This window comes from Thermothielavioides terrestris, chromosome 3 (genome assembly GCF_000226115.1).
Source record: "Thermothielavioides terrestris NRRL 8126 chromosome 3, complete sequence".
Taxonomy (NCBI): Eukaryota; Fungi; Ascomycota; class Sordariomycetes; order Sordariales; family Chaetomiaceae; genus Thermothielavioides; species Thermothielavioides terrestris.
The window spans coordinates 2,906,995-2,923,961 of NC_016459.1; the positions used below are offsets into that span (position 1 = coordinate 2,906,995).

At 55.9% G+C, this 16,967-nt stretch overlaps 2 protein-coding genes across 2 annotated transcripts; one reads left to right on the top strand and one right to left on the bottom strand.

Moving 5' to 3' along the window:
- Positions 1-453: 453 nt before the first annotated feature.
- Positions 454-2,664, bottom strand: THITE_2117426 (uncharacterized protein). Its single transcript, XM_003654364.1, has 4 exons — positions 2,278-2,664; positions 1,878-2,124; positions 1,104-1,799; positions 454-1,044 (listed from the first exon to the last, which is right to left on the bottom strand). The coding sequence occupies exons 1-4, from the start codon at positions 2,391-2,393 to the stop codon at positions 685-687; spliced, it is 1,419 nt and encodes a 472-aa protein (XP_003654412.1). The 5' UTR covers positions 2,394-2,664; the 3' UTR covers positions 454-684.
- Positions 2,665-9,992: 7,328 nt separating this feature from the next.
- THITE_2117428 (uncharacterized protein) lies at positions 9,993-13,335 on the top strand. The gene is made up of 4 exons (XM_003654365.1): positions 9,993-10,211; positions 10,563-10,654; positions 10,738-10,890; positions 11,051-13,335. Exon 4 carries the CDS (start codon positions 11,346-11,348, stop codon positions 13,290-13,292), a length of 1,947 nt encoding a protein of 648 aa, XP_003654413.1. The 5' UTR covers positions 9,993-10,211; positions 10,563-10,654; positions 10,738-10,890; positions 11,051-11,345; the 3' UTR covers positions 13,293-13,335.
- The last annotated feature ends 3,632 nt before the right edge of the window (positions 13,336-16,967 follow it).

Sequence of the window (16,967 nt, forward strand, 5' to 3'; positions counted from 1 at the left end):
ATAGAGTGGGTGCGAGACAACAGTGTGGGGCACCGATTCAGGTAAGGCTGCCTGGCGCCAAGACATGATCAAGGGACGAACCCTCTTGTCCTCGAGCAACCACATTCCCGAGAAACCACATCCCCGACCGGAGCAACTGTCCTTGACTACTCCGAATTACACCAGGAGGTGTCATGGCCATTTCTCCGCGAACCAGAGAACTGATGGCCCTTCCAAGCCCTGACACCCGAAAATCCCCATATCGGCACGCCCGTGCTGACAACCTGAACCAAGAAGCAAGGCCTCACATGTCGATCGAGTCTCTTTCCGAGCTCCATACGGAAGTACATGCTCCGCCGAGGGAAGCAGCTGGTAGCTTCCTGCGTCCTTGCGATGGAGTTGCCTTTGTATCCGCTCTTGTTCCACTTGACATTGGTGTGGTCATTAACGCTGCTGCCCTCTATCCGTGTGTAGATAATATGTATACGCACGCACCCAGATCGACCCAAAGCTGGCCCACCGCAGCATGCCCTGTTCACAACGAACGCCCTAAGCCCGTCCAGCAGAGCCGAAAGGGAGAATATGCAGCCAACGAGAGATCCCAATCGATATATGACGCCGCGCAACGCTCCTCTATACCAAGCGAGTCCAAATGCAGCTGCCTGATGCACCACCGTTCTGCCCCTCCACGCCTCGGCTATGGGCTTAGGGGACGATCCCCTCCAAGCTCCAGTCCCCCTTCTGCGCCCGGTTGAGCAACTCCCTGCCTTTCTCCGAGAGTGATGGCTTGCCGGCCTTGTCTGTGGCCTGCTCAAAGAAAACGGGCTTCCACTTCTCTCCGGCCCGGTCACGCTCTCGCGCCTTCTGCCGCTGGTATTCTTCGAGCTCCTGTTTGACTGCCGTCGCCCGTGAATACTGCTTGGCGAGAATCGCCTTGGTGACTTCGCCCCACAGCTGCAGAGATTCGTTAGGGAGCTGCAGCTCCGGGGGCGGGAGCACCTTGGGCGCCACCGTGAGAGGGGCGAGGTCGATGATGGTGATTTGGTCTTCGGGCGGGTGGGAGTTCTACGCTCTGGCGTTAGGACGGGGGGTTGCAATGTGCGTCTTCTCAAGAGAAAACTCACCAAAGGTTTTGGGCCTAGGGTGAAGACTATCTTCTCCTTCCAGGGTCCGCCAAGCCGAACGAGGACTTCCTCCTCTGGAACGTCCTTGATGTTTTGCTTGTCGTCCTTCTCGGGATCGTAATGGAAGATAATACCCTCTACCTTGTTCGTTGACCGTCCGAGCCAGCCATCGTCGTAGTAGTGTAAGATGGCTTTGAGCTTGGTCTCCGGGCACGTAATGTAGGCCATGTCCCCGACACTCACGCTCAAAGCACCCCTAAAAAAGCCGCCCAAATGCGCCGCAGGATGCGTCAACTGATATGTCTCATGGTTGCGCCGCTCCACAGTAATGAATATTCCCAGGTTGTGCTCTCCCGGCATCACTTTAATCGAAGTGCCGGTGAACTTTGCCGTGATCTGGTCGAAGCCTTTCGCATGGATGCCCTTCTCCGGACAGCTGATGTAAAATGCGCTGACGGGCGGATGGTGTGACGTTTGCTCCGTCAGATATGAAATCCGGACCGGCTTGGTAGGATTCGTCGACGATTGTGAGATGGACACCGTAGACGAGGCACGGGCATCGCCAGAACCTAGCCCGTTCGGCACAGAAAGCCTCGCCGACTTCGTGCTGGATGAGCTGCTGCCAGGAGGGCTGCCACGTTTTCGGAGCGCTGTGGTGTCGATCTTCGGGGCGTCATCTTCGGTCTCCCAGTTGCACTGACCAATCAGTCAGTCGGCCTCTTTCCCCGTGGTGCTTGGGCTCCGGTAAACCCCCCGGTGAAGGCGTCCACCTACCCTGAAGAACTCGCCAAGGCAAGAGTTGTAGGGCTTGCACGGTTTCCCTTTTGCGTATTTCAGATCCTTTGTGAACCAGAAGCGCAACACTTCCAGCATGCGGTCAACCGGGTCGTCCGCGGTTCCAATAGCGACAAAGGCATTGGGACAATCAAGATAGTTCCAATACTCGAGGTTCGGGGTTGGTTCGAGGAGCTGAGACGGAAGAGAGAATCGAACTGAGGCGAGGTCTGTCACTCCAATGAATCTGTGGAAAAGGTCCAGTCAGTGCTTGTCTGGACTTCCCATCTCGAGCATAGGTCCTGGAAGTCGGAGACCGAGACAACAGCATCCGCCCCCTCACCGACTTTCACCCCTGGCTGACAGTGTTCTCATGCTAGGGGGTACCCGCCGCACTCACTTTCTCAAGATAGAGATGAGGGTCCTGATCTTGGATCCCTCGTTCTGGTGCTCCTCTACTGTCTCGGGCCCAGCGGACGGCGGCGCCGCCGAAGACGACGACGATAACGCCCACATGGCTCGAGCTCCCAGGGACTTTCCTCCTCGGCCCACCGCGTGGCTGTAACGGGCACAGTAGCAGAAGGAAAAGAAAGGCGAGATTTGAGGGCGTCAGTGTGCGGGGCTATGTTCGCCCAGGAAAGTTTGGCGGCAGGTTCCTCTACGCTAGGGGTCGGCGTCGATTTGAGGCGGTCGAGAGCCAGACTGCCTCCCCGTCGTCGGCTTCGTGGACGGCTTGGTGCCGGCAAGGCCGATCAGCGGCCAAGCGCCACTAACTAATGCAGCTGATAAGGTGCCGATAAAGCATCAGAGTGGAGTGCTTCTGTTTGACACCCTGCCAAGAACTCAGCCCATTCGCTTGCACTGCCCTTCCCTGGGTCCAGCCTCCGGCGCCTTGTCGCGGGTATCGAAGTCCAGGTGCTTTCTCTGTCCGCGCTGTTGTTCAGAAACTAATTTGTCGAACGAAAGCCGGGACTTGGGGCTTGACGCGATTTGAAAGAGAGTAGCTGCGATAACAGGAAGCGGAAAGATGAAGGCCGTCAGCGTTGCCCGAAATCTCTCGCGGCGGCGATGTCAGCGGCTCTGGACGAATCACAAGCCAATCATCCGGCCACGAGCGCGGATTGTGGGATCTGGTGTCTCGAAGACAGGGGGTTCTTCGGACTTTCTTCATTGTTGCTCTTCTGCCGGGTCGCACCTTCTATATACTACTACAAAGTGGCTTCTGGCCAATGAATCAAGCCGTCGATGCCACGGGGCATGGATGGACGACTGACAGGCAGCAAAAAGCGTTGACGTTCTGAAGGGTGCGCAGCGCAGCCCATGCTCCATGTCTCGACGATGCATTCTTGTTCTGAGAACGTTCACATAAGAGACAACAGCAGTGCTCGATAGTCTCGACAACCCGTCTTGCTCTGAGATTCTACTCAGTCGATTCTCGCATCGCAGTCTCTTTAGGTGCTTACTTTAACTTGCTTGAAGCAGCAAGTCCAAGAGTCTGCCGCTCACTCTGGCTGCGGTTGACTCTCAGCAACTCAACTTAGTTCTTAAGGAAACCATGATGCCGCGCAATTACCCTTGCCGTTACTTTGCATAGTCTCTGCTCTTTTGTCCTGTTGAGTCTCCGCCGCTCCAGTGAGACAACTCCCATTCGCTGGCTTCACTTCCAGACCAAAAGGCCTGTCATATATAACGACTACCTTAGTGATGTATTCCGTATATGCAGAGCCTAAGATTCGCAAGGAAGGAAAGAGCAAGGTGAGAAAACTTATTAGGAGAGGTGATTTCTGAGGATATTCCGTCCGATCTCTGAACCCCTCGATGTTTAATAAGACCATCTGACCATGCTCGCCATCCAGAAGGAAGGTGGTCCCAAGAGGCTTAGGAAATGGATTATTCTCATATAATGAGACATCACGCTTCTGCTGAGCAAAGTTGAGTGAAGGGATCCCCTCCCTCATTTACGTAGAACTCAGGGAGAGGTACTGCTCATTGCTAACAGCCCATTACTGCCGTACCTATCCTATGTGGGCTTACTCTCAATACGAGCAAGTTGAGCATCAATAAGTCAAGCTCGGGCAACATGACTGCTGCGCAAGAGGGCCGTGCAAACTATACTGGGTAGGTTGGCTTGATGAGCAGGGTGAGTTCGGTGAGCTGGATGAGCTGAGCTGGATGAGCTGGATGAGCTGGATGAGCTGGATGAGCTGGATGAGCTGGATGAGCTGGATGAGCTGGATGAGCTGGATGAGCTGGATGAGCTGGATGAGCTGAACAAGCGGGGTCATAATCCGAGATCTCGTAATGCCATTGTGGACGGAAATCAAGCTAGATCAACTGCTCGCTTGAGAGGCGAACATGGTACGCAGTTTGAAGAATAACTCCGCTCTGAAGGCGGCCCTCCTGTTACACACCCAACCCCCGACCCAGCGCTTGCTCCCATATTTACTAAACCCACTCCCCATCCGGGCCGGCAGTCTGCCACCCTCTCCCGGCGGTTATTCTTAAAGAGGTCCCGCCAAGACTAATTTCGGAACCTACCGCTTACAAGTATTTACAAATTGCCGCGAGGGAGCGGGGTCGCCACGACTTCGAGCAACATCAACAACGAAGAATTGCAAAGACTCGTAGCAACAACTTTGCGAAACCTCAACCAAATTGAAAAAAAAGAAAACGAAGTTAACCCGCACCCTAACCTTGACCCTCACCCTAGCTATAACCCTCACCCTAACCAGCGGGGGGCTGGCGCCGCCCCCCGTACCCCCGGCGAACTAACCCGTGGCTAACCCGTGGCGATAGTGCAAACCCCTTGGCGGTCTTGGCGGGGTACTGACGCTGTAAAAACATTGCCGACAATTGGCCGAAATTAGTCTTGGCGGGACCTCTTTAAGATCCAGCCTCCCGGCATACGGGCCTGTAACCGGGGGCCCCATCCCGCCGATCGGCGCCGTGGGTGACATGCAAACACTACCGTAAAGGGGCTAAATGCCATTCCGTTGCTGAATGTCGATCACCCATAACTAGTGTAAATGACCTGTCGTGTGTCGTATACATGCCTGGACTATGTGTGATGTGCGTCGGTCGGCAGGGACCAAGAACATCGCAGCATGTGGCAGACTAGAGAATACATAGCAACGTGATGCAAGAGAGATATAGGAAAGCGAAAAAGTCTGAACTATTGCACCTATACGGGCATGAACGCAGCATGGTCGACAAGCTGAGTATGTAGTGTAGTCCGTATTGCATACAGTACGCCCCATAAGAGCAAGACATACTACCTTCCTGTCGAGGTCGGACACCAGTTTCAGGCGGCAAACGGCAAAAGATTAACGCTCTAGCGAGTCACGCATATATTGTGTAACTAACATCACCCCCTGACCATCAGCTACCTATCAGCTGGATGCGAGAATGCACCAGTTTGGCCAGCGTTGAATCAGCCGCTTAACTCAGGCAGATGTCGGCCATGGTGAGCTGAGGAGCGAGGTCATCAGATCGTGGAGATTGGCCACTACGACGCTTGCAACCCTGGATCCAGAGTACGACGACAGCGGACGGATGCAAGACACTTGCGGTGCGTCTGTAATGGTGGCTGGCAAGCCTCGCCCTCAAGCCTCACCAGACCGCGAGTGCAGTCCACTCTACACATACTGCGTAGGATGCATGATGCAGAGGAAGCATTGGGAGTGGGGTGCAACAACAACCACACTCCCACTCCAGTAGGTTAACTACATACCGCAGTAGTGCATCCGTAGTGTGCATATGTGGTGTATTCCGTAGTTGTCCGACTTCCATCAGATTGATCGCCACCTTAGCGGAACAACCTAGCCAGTTCCGGCCTGGCCGGCTGAACACCTCCTGTCCACCCAATGGCCGGCACATGGGCGAGCGGATCCGTCTCGGTGGTAATGCCGAAAAAGGGAAGAAGAAACGGCGTCTTCCGACATAAAAGGACTGCGTGGATAGGCACACACCCCCTGAGAGGCAGATGATTGGTTTGGTCACGAGATTTGCCTCTTGTTTCTTTGGCTTTTGCTGAGACAAGCTTTTGTCATGTTTACCATCTTTGCCCCTCCAACTCCTCCATTTTTGGTTTTCGGGAATAAGGGCAGTAACTTATTTGCAGTCTTTTGTGTTCATCAATGCTGGTGCTGGTGAGTCCACCGTGTCAAGGAAGGTATTCCGTACGCTCTAGTGTAGAGTATTCCGTAGTGGGGAAAGAGCGCAACGGCTGAACAGAAACACGAACACTGGGTCGGAGCCTTCTGCAGGCAATTTTGAGCAATTCCACCATGACGTCATTGTCCCGTGGGACCGGGGTCTTCAGTGGGGCCAGTGGGTCATTACAGTCACATTCACTGTCATACTGCAGCCCGACGTAACTAACGGAAAACGGCGGCTCCATGCGAACGAAAAGGCCATCACAAAATTGGAGTCTGGTCGGGAATTGCAGCTAGTGAGATGGAGGAAAATTACACTAGTGTATTCCGTACACCACAATACACACCGCAGCACACAGCGTTATTACACTACACGACAGCTAGCGGCAGAGTGTATCTTCACCTCCCCAGCGCACACAGCTGCAGCAAGCAACGGGCGCAGCCGCTGAGATGGGAATTTGTCAACAATCCCATTCAAAAGCTGAATGCGGAATGACGTAGCGGCTGCAGTAGGCATTCACGGGCGACGAATAGCACGCGACATACACACGGGGAAGAAGCGGCTATGCTGCACGACTGTTGTGACTGCGTGCCGTCTCTGCACTCCATACACAGTGGACTCCGTAGACGCGATCAGATGATTGCCCTTTGGTCGGCCTCTCTGACCGCATTGTCCTGTGTATTGATGCGGTGCGACGGGCGGGCACGGGGGTGGTGAAGCTGGTGAGCGAACGGTTAGGGGCTAAACCCCGGCAGCGCCTGCTGAACAGCCGATATCCGTGGTGGACGTTAAAGAGGTCCCGCCAAGACTAATTTCGGCCAATTGTCGGCTATGTTTTTACAACGTTATTACGTAGCCACTATCGCCAAGGCGTTTGCTCTATCGCCAAGGGTTAGTTCGCCGGGGGTGCGGGGGGCGGCGCCAGCCCCCCGCTGGTTAGGGTCTAGGTTAAGGTTAGGATGTGGGTTATAGTTAGGGTACGGGTTATCTTCGTTTTCTTTTTTTTCGATTTGGTTGAGTTTTCGTAAAGTTGTTGCGATGAGTCTTTGCGATTGTTCGTTGTTGATGTTGCTCGAAGTCGTCGTAGCCTGCCGATTTGTAATTACTTGTACGCGGCAGTCTCCGAAATTAGTCTTAGCGGGACCTCTTTAACGACGACCATATCCGTACTCTGTTCACTACGCACCAAGACGGGAGCGGCTTATGCGCCCGCTTCAGAAGCAAAAGCTACGACGCCCGCCCGCACCCTGACGGACTCGGTTGGTGCATTTTGTACGATAATGCTGTGGATATGCAACGTAGCAGTGCCTCAACCGCCAGCCGGGCGTGCATCTGCATACGGGTGCACATTGTATGTATGTTTACGGAAATTCAGGTACTTCCGCGGAATGTTCCAATCTGCCAATCACGTCTCCCGTGGCTGGCAGCGCGAGGCGCCGTGACATGGGGAATATTTGACGGGGATGGTAAGCTTGAAACAATGACGTCATTTTATCTGGGAAGGCCAGATCGCATTACACCGTATTCAGCAGCCTGCATGTACACTCTCGCGTCAATGGCAAAAAGATGGAAAAATGGAATGCGAGAAAGTGTGACATGACTGCTCGAGGACGACTCAGGGTGTAGAGTCTCTTGTTAGACGTGGCAGGTCAGACTCCTCAACAACTCTCAGAACTGGTGAGGTATAAGACCCATCATCACGCTGCATACCTGCGGGTGGAAGATCAGATCCCTTTTCTTGGCAAGTCGATCGCGAGTGCATTGTGTCCTTGCACCAGGTAGCCCGAAAGTTCGATGGTGGAACGTTCCACAGGGCTTTGAGACCATGGGCTCGCATATCCCAAGATTTCGAACGGCGACCAAACTCTTCTATCGGCAAGTATCGTACCGCAAATGCCTGAAGGCCGGGGTTCATGGGAACGACTACCGGACTCCGGCGCTAAATCCGCTCCTGATCGCGATATCCGCGGGGGTTCCTCTCCCGAACGTCGGTTCCTGTTCAGATGGCTGGCTTGTCGTAAAGAGTAATGTAGAGGATGCAAATTGATGCGATTACCCGAAAAATGTACTTATTGTACAGTGTATTGGATGCGCAGACTCGACCAAAACAAAAGACATGTAATTAGGGAGTCATGGCACTTGTCTGCGAAAGGTGTACAGAATCAAAGCCTTAAGATTCCCAATCCTCAGGGCCGTCGGGGATTGGCATCAACCTCGGAATGCTTCCAGAAACGCCGAGCCCGGCGGAGCTCGCGCATTGATGACCAAGGCCCTTCTTGATGACACAAACACTAGCCGTACGAAGGCAGTGTTCATCGTTACTGTCGATATTCTCGCGTCGGCAATATGATGGAGCAGAGCAAATGCACGCCATCCTTCGTGTCCGTTGGGATGCTGGCCCAGAAAGGAATAGGTCGGAGAAATGCGAGGGCCGAATGACGTCATAATTATGTTGTTCCGTTAGCGCATCCGAACACCCTGCACTCGGAACTGGGGCCGGTGAGAACGCGAACACTCTAGAAGAGCACCACAGACGACAACAGACCAAGTGGCAGCCAATGCACAATGACCCGAGTTGCTCCTCATCCCACCTCCCAATTCTCATCACTACGCTGTAGCCACTGGCCAGATCCGACAATGCTGTTGCGAATGCAAGAGCCAAGACGACCGGGATTGACCCTGCACCTCGATGTAACGCACCTGAGCATTGGTCGGAAGTGTTGCGCAAGTAACGGTTCAATGCCGCCCTGCGGGTCATGGCGGGGTTCTGCGGCAGCTTTTGGAATGCTCGACTTGCGACAATGAGTTCTGGGTGACGAAAACTAGGTGGTCCAGCCACAGCTGCAGCACTTCGTCTGTCCGTCGCAGTGTATGGTCGATATCTCTCAAGGGATATTGCACATCGTTGACAAGGCCAGCCCACACGAGCACGCTCGTATTAACTCGTGATTGGGATTGAAGAGCAGCTCGACCCGCCAATGGCTGGCATAATGGCTCGCATCCGATCTGGGGCGAAATTGCGGAGCACAGCCACGCCGTCCGATGGTGGGGTGTGGGTAGTGAGGTATCGGTACTTTATCCGAGTCACATCCCTCGGCTACACGGGTGCGTGCTTTCCATACGAATAGCAGGCGTGCTATAACGTTTACGGCCCAAAGAGCTAGCGTCACTCAACAAGAGGAATTCATGATCGCCGCAGACTTCGGAGGTCTCAATTAGTGGAATAACCGTGTTGAAACGGTGTTTGAATTATTCCCATTCCTGGTTGAGCACCCACTATCTACCTAGTGTAGCGTGCCCCCTGCTCGACCGTCGTCAGCTATGCCCACCGCACCTAGCCGCTAACCACCTACCTAGTCCACCAAAGTCGCGCCCCGTTACACCGTTGTGTACTCAGGTACTGTGACTGTCACCTGTGACAGCTCAATGTGACGCTTCATGGTGGCATTGATCAAGCAAGGGCGGCGGCTCTGCAACCCGCATCTGTCCGTTGGCGACGAAGAGTAAGGCCCGCAAGGAGATGGGGCAGCCGTTGCTGCCGGCGCTCTTTCTTCGGTTCCCCCTCCCCTGCATCTCATGTGCGGATTAGCTAGAAGACATTGGAGTAACATGAATCTCGAGTTTTTCCTCTCACCCACGACATCCAGCAGGGCCTTGCAAGTGGCAAGTAGGTCCCTATGTACATACACTACGTAACACGGCTCCCCCAGCATGGGAGATTTGCCGCAACATGGATCCGTATTCCGTACCCGTTTTTCGGCCCGTTCAGCTGCGGTGCCTGACCCCCCTGCCCCTCCCCCGTTAAGGAAGGAACGTCCGTAGTGTGTTCCGTATCTGCGAAGTACTCCGTACTCGACTTCTTCTGGCGGGGCTTTCTGGCCCCACCCCCTCCGTCCGCAACAGCAGCCACAACATCTCAGTCCTCCCTCCCTTGGGTTTCGCTGCCCCGGATCCCTTGGCCGGGGTCGTCGACAGGGTCCCGTTGCGCGCAATCGCTGTGAAAATTATGGTACCTGCTCCTCCTCGACCGCTCTCCCGCCGCACAGCTCCTCCATGACTCCTCCCATTTCCTGTGCCTACTCCACCTTTCCGCACCACAGATCTGTGCTTCGGTTTGCGCTTCTTTGACAGTAGGGGTGCATGGACTAGTGCCTGCGCGTCGCCCGTGGTACGAAGTAAGTACGTACCTTATATATACGGTCAGCCCCGGACTCCCGCCCCGCCCGTACCCTTCGAAACCACCCTCCATGCAACGGCGACGCTTGGGTGCCATAAGTCTTGTGTAAACCGCCGGCGCCTCGCCGTCTTCTTTCGCTTCCGCTTGCTCCCCGACTCTCGTTTTGTTCCTCTGAACCCACCGCGCATCTGGCCGAATAACCCAGCAGCTGCTGCTTGCTTACTTGCGCGGTGACGCCACGCATTGAGCGAGCTGCCGACAGCGTCAGGAACGGCCGATCACTCCATGCCACTCGAGCGCGGTTTGGACAAACGAACAGGCACCTGACCTCGCATCTTCGCTCGCCAGTTTAGTGCCCACCGAGACATAACTATCTCAGAGTTCGCGCCGCCTGCTCCGACCCCTCCGGGCAACCCGTCTTCGCCGCAGTCATGTTTCGCCAAAGGTAAATCGAAGAGCGACGCTTTCTTAGACCCCGGGTCCAATCGGGCGCCCGACACGTGGTCGCTAACAATCGACGCCCTACAGGACGAGTTCACAGAAGCCCGGGGACGATCTACTGGCCAATTTCAGGCAGCAGTTCCCTGAAGTTGCCGCAGCCACTGCCACCACCGCTGCTGCAGCCCCGACGAGGACGGCGACCGCAGCTCATGCTGACGTGCCCGTCTCCGGACAGGAAAGGTGCGTTGCTCTGGGCCCCAGATGGGGTTCAAGTTTATGACATGAATCGAAGCATCCTTCGGCGGTCCACAAGAACGTGGCCCCATACCCTCATTCTCCGTCTTTTCCTGGCAATCGCAGTAACATTGGGGTGCGACTAACTCTTGCCTGCGCTGCATAGATCCCACAGTCTAAGTCATGAAGCGTTCCGTGACCAGGACCCGACTCCACGGGGGTCGAATGACCCCTGGCGGTTTACGCCGTCGTTATTAGACCCTGGTTCCTTCTCGTTCACGAACTTCGCAAACCAGCCACCAGGGTACTATACTCCTACTCCTGGGGGGACAAACACTCTGTATCATCCACAGGCTGGAGACCTTCACACGCCTACCCTAGGTCTGGGAATGGGTCTCAACACTCCGTTGTCCCTGCCAAACTCCGAAGGGGCAGTGAACTCGGGCGCAGGGACGATTGACATGACCGCGTTTCAAAATGGCTTTCATCCCCAGCAGTTCCAGCAGTTCAACCCCTTCATTCAGGGGCCTCCACCACAGCCGTCGTTTGCCCCATCTTCATTCATGCCCCAGGACACTGGGTACGAGACAATGGACCAAGATGGGTCGCCAATGGACTCTGACCATGCCGACGAACAGGTGGGGTCCGTCGATAACAGTTTTCAGGACCACACTCCGATGGTGGCGTTCCAGGCAAGGCAGTTCGGGATGCCCATGTCTGTGCCCCTTCCGGCATCTGCGGAAAAGTTCAGATTCCACGCTGCGCTTAACGCGCCGACCGCCATGATCAGGCACGCCGACGAAATCCCTGTGACGTACCTCAACAAGGGCCAAGCCTACTCGCTATCGATTGTCGATACCACTCCAACCTTGCCAATCGTGCCGGGTACGCGGTTTCGGACCTACGTGAGGGTGTCCTTTGAGGATGAGCAGCAGCGTCAGAAACCAGGAGTCTGTTGGAGCTTGTGGAAGGAAGGTCGCGGCACCAACGAGGCTCATCAAAGAGGAGGAAAACTGCAAGCGGTCGAGTACGTCGAGGCGGGGCAGCCAGCCGAAGGCGATGACAAGAAGACGCGCATTGAACTGGAGACTTCGTCGTTCGACGGATTCTCCGTCATCTGGACGCCGGGTGTCAACGGCGCCGTCGAGTGCAACATTGCCGTCCGCTTCAACTTCCTGTCTACTGACTTCAGCCACTCTAAAGGGGTCAAGGGCATTCCGGTTAGACTATGCGCCAAGACCCATCAGCTGCCCTCGGATTCCCCCTCGCCGCCGGCCTCCGACAGTACCGCCGAAATCTGCTACTGCAAGGTCAAGCTGTTCCGCGACCACGGCGCTGAGCGCAAGCTCTCCAACGACGTGGCGCACGTCCGAAAGACCATCGAGAAGCTCAAGCAGCAAATTGCCCAGGCCGAGAACGGGATGAAAGACTTCGCCAAGCGGAAACGAAACGGCGGCGCGGTGATGAAGGGCCAGAACGGTCAACGACCGGGGAAGGTCCAGAAGCACAAGCGCACTTGGTCCATGTCGTCTGCCAGCTCAGCCGGGGGAGGCCCCCGGATACCCCTGGAGGAGGACCTTCAGTTCAAGCTCCAAACCCTCCAAGACATGTTCAGCAGCACGAGGCCAGTGAGCGTGCTTTACCTCCGCGGCGAGGAGCTGGACGATCCTGACCTCCACCCGGTCTCGCTCCCTGGCGAATCGCTCGACCTCACCAAGGTGGAGCCGCGCGAATGCAACGCCTGGCGCAGCGAGCGCAGCTCCGTCGGCGGCTCGTCTCTCGTCTCGCCGTCGCCGAGCTCGCTCTCCCTCCACTCCTCCATCGGTGCGGGCAAGCCCCAATGGCAAGATTACCAGATGGGCGGCGGCTCCGAGTCGTCATCGCGCGACCAGCCCACCAAAGTCCGGCAAGTCGACGAGGCCGGCAACCTCACCGGCTGGATCGAAGCGCTCGGCGTCGACTCAACCTACCGCGCGCCCCACGAGCGCGCCACCCCGAAGCCGGTCGCCTGCTTCTACGTCGCCCGGCGCGCGCCGTCGGAGCCCGCAGGCCACGAGCTCCACCGCGCCGTCTACCTCCTGCAGCGCAGCCTCCGCGAGCTGGTCGCGCGCCTGGCGGCCAAGTGGAACTTCGACGCGAGCCGCGTCGCGCGCACCGTGCGCGTGATCGAGCAGCGGGGACTCGAGGTCGAGATGGACGACGATGTCGTGCGCGAGCTGCCCGAGGGCCTCGACATGACGCTCGAGATCGTCGAGGTTAACGGCAGCCCCGGCGCGGGAGGCGATGCCCCCGCCGTCAAGCGTGAGTGGGAGATGGCCGTCGACGGGCCTAACGGCGGTGAGGCCGCCGACCTGCCTTCGCCGTCGAGCACCTCGCAGACGACGTACGAGCTCCGGTTGAGGTATTAGAAATGTTTTTTTTTTTTTTTTCTTTTGTTGGATCTACGCCGGGTCTCTAGCTCAGCGGCCCCGAGGCAGGAATGATGGTGATGTGATCATGGGGCACGTTTGACGCGCGGCCTTGCGTAATTGGGTTTGTTTGGAATGATGACCGGATGGCGGAAAGACGGGGCCGGCGAGGCTGTAAGGGTTAGAGGGTCACGGAACGAACGAACGAACGAACGGACATGGAAAATTGCTTGCGAGATCCTTGCTTCGACACTTTTTTCTCGTTCTTCTGAGATACCACATCCCTCGGCGGGCGGAATTGCTGTCTTGTTGGGTTCGTTCTTAGAAATGGGGGGCGGTTTTCTCATCGTCCACGAGGTACCTATTTTCGTTTTGATGCCGAGGTATCTATTTCCTTTTTGATGTCGATGTACAAGCTTCACAGCCTGATTTTCCATTTTGTTTCACCTTTCTGTTCGGCTTCCTATACAATCTTCGAACCTCATCTTCATCGAACTTACTTTGAGCGCGCCTACTATCCTTGGGGGTCTTCCCGGCCTAGGCCGTCTCACTCTTCAATGGTAGTTCTTATTGGGATCTCTCGGTTGGGATGGAGCAGGAGCAGATGATGAAGGAATGACAACTGATGGATGGGTTTGTACGAGAAGGCTCAATGAAAGGCATGGTGATGCCGAACCTACGGGATAGTCTCTGAGAACGAGTCCTGGCGTGAGAGAGGATTGAGTTGCGCCAAATGCTGAATGCGACACCTACCTGGTACAGTACCTACCGTACCATACCGTACTGAACCGTGCCTTACCGTACTGTTGTTCAGCGATCCGCTAACGTATCCCACCCCCTTCCTGGCTGCCACAGGATCTCGGTCACCGGGCCGATTCGAGCCGCTCTCAGCCGGCAAAACATTTCTTGGCAAAATTTGGCAGACCGTTTCGGGCCGGTGACCGAGATCCTGTGGTAACCGAGAAGGAAGTGGGATACGTGAGTTGACAAGCCGTCAGGCGGCGTGCCGGTGGCAGACCCACCGGAGGAAAGGCTCCGGCGGGGCCCAGGGTGCAAAACATCGGTTGAACAGGTGAAAAAATACAGTCGACCCCTTGTTTGTTCGTTAGCGTGGTACTTATGGTGGATCACGACAGGGCTCTAAATTACAGGTACCTACCTAGCCGTCTTGGCACGAAATAGACCAACCGCAATAGGAAGTCAGAGGGCACTATCGCCTCTGTATACAATATAGCTTCCTTCAGTGTCTGACCAGTTAGTCAAGTAGGAAAATGGCGTTCAATACGTGCTTCAGTCGAACTTAGATTCAAGAGAGTGATGAGGAAGAGGTGGGCAAAAAGGCTGAGTTTGGTTGGCTATAGGCCCCTGTTAAAAAGTGGGGATAAGAACCAAACTAACAAACAAACAAGGATTGAACTGTACGGAGTTCGTAAAATATCTGGTTACTGAATTGAAGCGCGGTCGCACAACACGGAATCGAGTAAACGTCGTGCTCGGGCTTGCGTTAAGCCATACGCTCTGCTCTCATTATAGATATCATTTGTCGTGCTCTTACTGGTTGCTCCGCCTTCTCTCTTGATGCCGTCGCAAACATGGGGGTGTCGCTGCGCAACGGGAGAAGACGAGTCCTACGATGGCTGGGGGAGAGTATGTTAAACACCCGGTTGTGTTTTTCGCCATTGTGACCTCGCAGTCGAACGAGATTGTCTACGCGGGAATCCCTGATAGATCGAGAGCATCGTCGACTGGGGATATGGGTGTATCCTTTATCCTTTCCCGAGACCGAACGAAGCTGAGCAAAACTGATATCTGAACCCACCCGGCCTGAACTGACCCGCAGCGGCGCCCAAACTCCGCTCCGCGGCCACGGAACCCAACCAACGTCTCACTTCCCCTCGCTCGCGGAGCATACTCTGTATGTACTTACTACCACGCTTCTGTACGCAGCAGCATGGGGGTACTAATGTACTACGTCCCTTTCTCGTACGGACACGCCCCTACCTCGCTTCGCAGACCTGGGCCCGCTCCGATCGCGTGGTTCCAGATCGGGACATACGGGACGCCGATCTCTTGGGCCGAGTGGCGGAAGGGGTGGGAGGTGGCGAAACCGCCGCGCGTCGTGACGGGGCTTGTGGCCGCTGGGGATCTGGATCTGACGTGAACAATGGTGTATGTTACCGCGTAGGTGGATGGTTCAGGGGCAAGAGTTGTGCGTGGATTGGTTTGTGCTCGGTTGTAGCACTTGCTGGTCCCGACGCTGCTGCTCTGTGGTTATCCGTCTCTGCGGTAGTGGTTGTGCAAAATTGGAGAATAGGGGCAGGCCACGTAAGTTGGGGGTGGGACTACGGGGTATGACGGAGACGTGATCCCAACGGAAGCACACCGCTCAGATCTGAGATCCCGATCCCTGTATATAACTCAACCATGCATTCACACCCAAAGCTTCGGAGCGGTGACGCTGCCGTCGAGTTGCGCCTCTCCTCGGCTTTAACTTGTGGCTGGAGCCGCGCGTCCTCCCCGGCGACCCAAGGAAATGTGGCGAGAAGGATACTATCGGGTATGCTCAGCTCTTCCGCGTATGGAGCACAGCCCGAGCTCGAGCATTAGGCGACGCCGAGACCACCCGTTGAAGTCCAACCGGTCGCCGAAGTACTGTGTAGTTAACCATCTAAAGTTCGGGCCATCACAGGTTGCCACCCCCCGTCCCCCCACGCAGACGGTCCAGAACCTCGTTCCCCTCGGCGCACAAGCACAGAAGAGCACCGAGCACCATCATATGAACAGTCAGCACAGCCACTGCGGCGCTGTGGCACCACGCTGAAGGTGTGCCTTCATCGGATGAAGCGGGGGTGGGAGGAGGCGAGTGTGTTCCCAAGGGAGAGGATATGCTCTACTGTGTATTCAGGGGCAGAGCGCCGGAGCATGTACACGTACCGGTACGAATTCGCCTCCCCCGCTCATAGGATCACCGCTACTTGCATAGATTTGTACGGTAACGTCAACGTTTCTTGGTATACTTCGTACACCTCACTACTGCGGTACGTCTCCGTCGAGCCACATCGCCGGGGGTGGTGAGGGGAGGAGGTCGGTGGTTTAGCGACGCCACAGGATCGGCAAGCAAGGTTGCTCCCCTTGGACGGTGGCCTGCCTCCCTACCTTTACCCGCTTATTGTCGTGGCCAGCTCGACGCGGGACGGGGACGCGGGAGTCGTCCAGTTCGTGGGTCAGGGTGTTGTGGCTGTGAAAGCGACCGGTTGTGCGGGTTGGGCCCCGGGGGGAAGAGATCGGCGAAGATGGGGTAGGACGGCAAGGAGATGGAAACGCTTTGCCGGGCCGACTTGCCCTTCGGGTCCCCTGCGGGTAGAGGTCACATTGCACCGCACTACCCTGCATGACATGCAATAGGGGTCCTCGGGAAACATTGGGGTACAACGGTCACTTTCCCATTCCAGAATGCAATTCACCATCCGGACGATCGCGGGGCGCAGCCGCGTTCAATCCTTCTGAAAGAAATTAACTGTCGCGAAGATCCCTCGGCTAGTGTATTCCGTACATACCGCGTAGTTCGTCGAAGAGAACCAGAGGGATCAAGCGGATGCCAAGGGCCCCTTTGTCATTCATCACTCTCCTCCCTCAACCGACAGCCGCCGATTTTGCCGAATAGTTTACATATTC

Excerpts from the sequence above, each read along its gene's own strand:
- THITE_2117426 (XM_003654364.1), bottom strand. The coding sequence starts at position 2,393 with ATGTGGGCGTTATCGTCGTCGTCTTCGGCGGCGCCGCCGTCCGCTGGG. Across the intron at positions 2,125-2,277 it reads CTCATCTCTATCTTGAGAAA|ATTCATTGGAGTGACAGACC; the intron begins GTGAGTGCGGCG and ends CCTTTTCCACAG. Across the intron at positions 1,045-1,103 it reads CCCTAGGCCCAAAACCTTTG|AACTCCCACCCGCCCGAAGA; the intron begins GTGAGTTTTCTC and ends GCCAGAGCGTAG.
- THITE_2117428 (XM_003654365.1), top strand. The coding sequence starts at position 11,346 with ATGACCGCGTTTCAAAATGGCTTTCATCCCCAGCAGTTCCAGCAGTTC.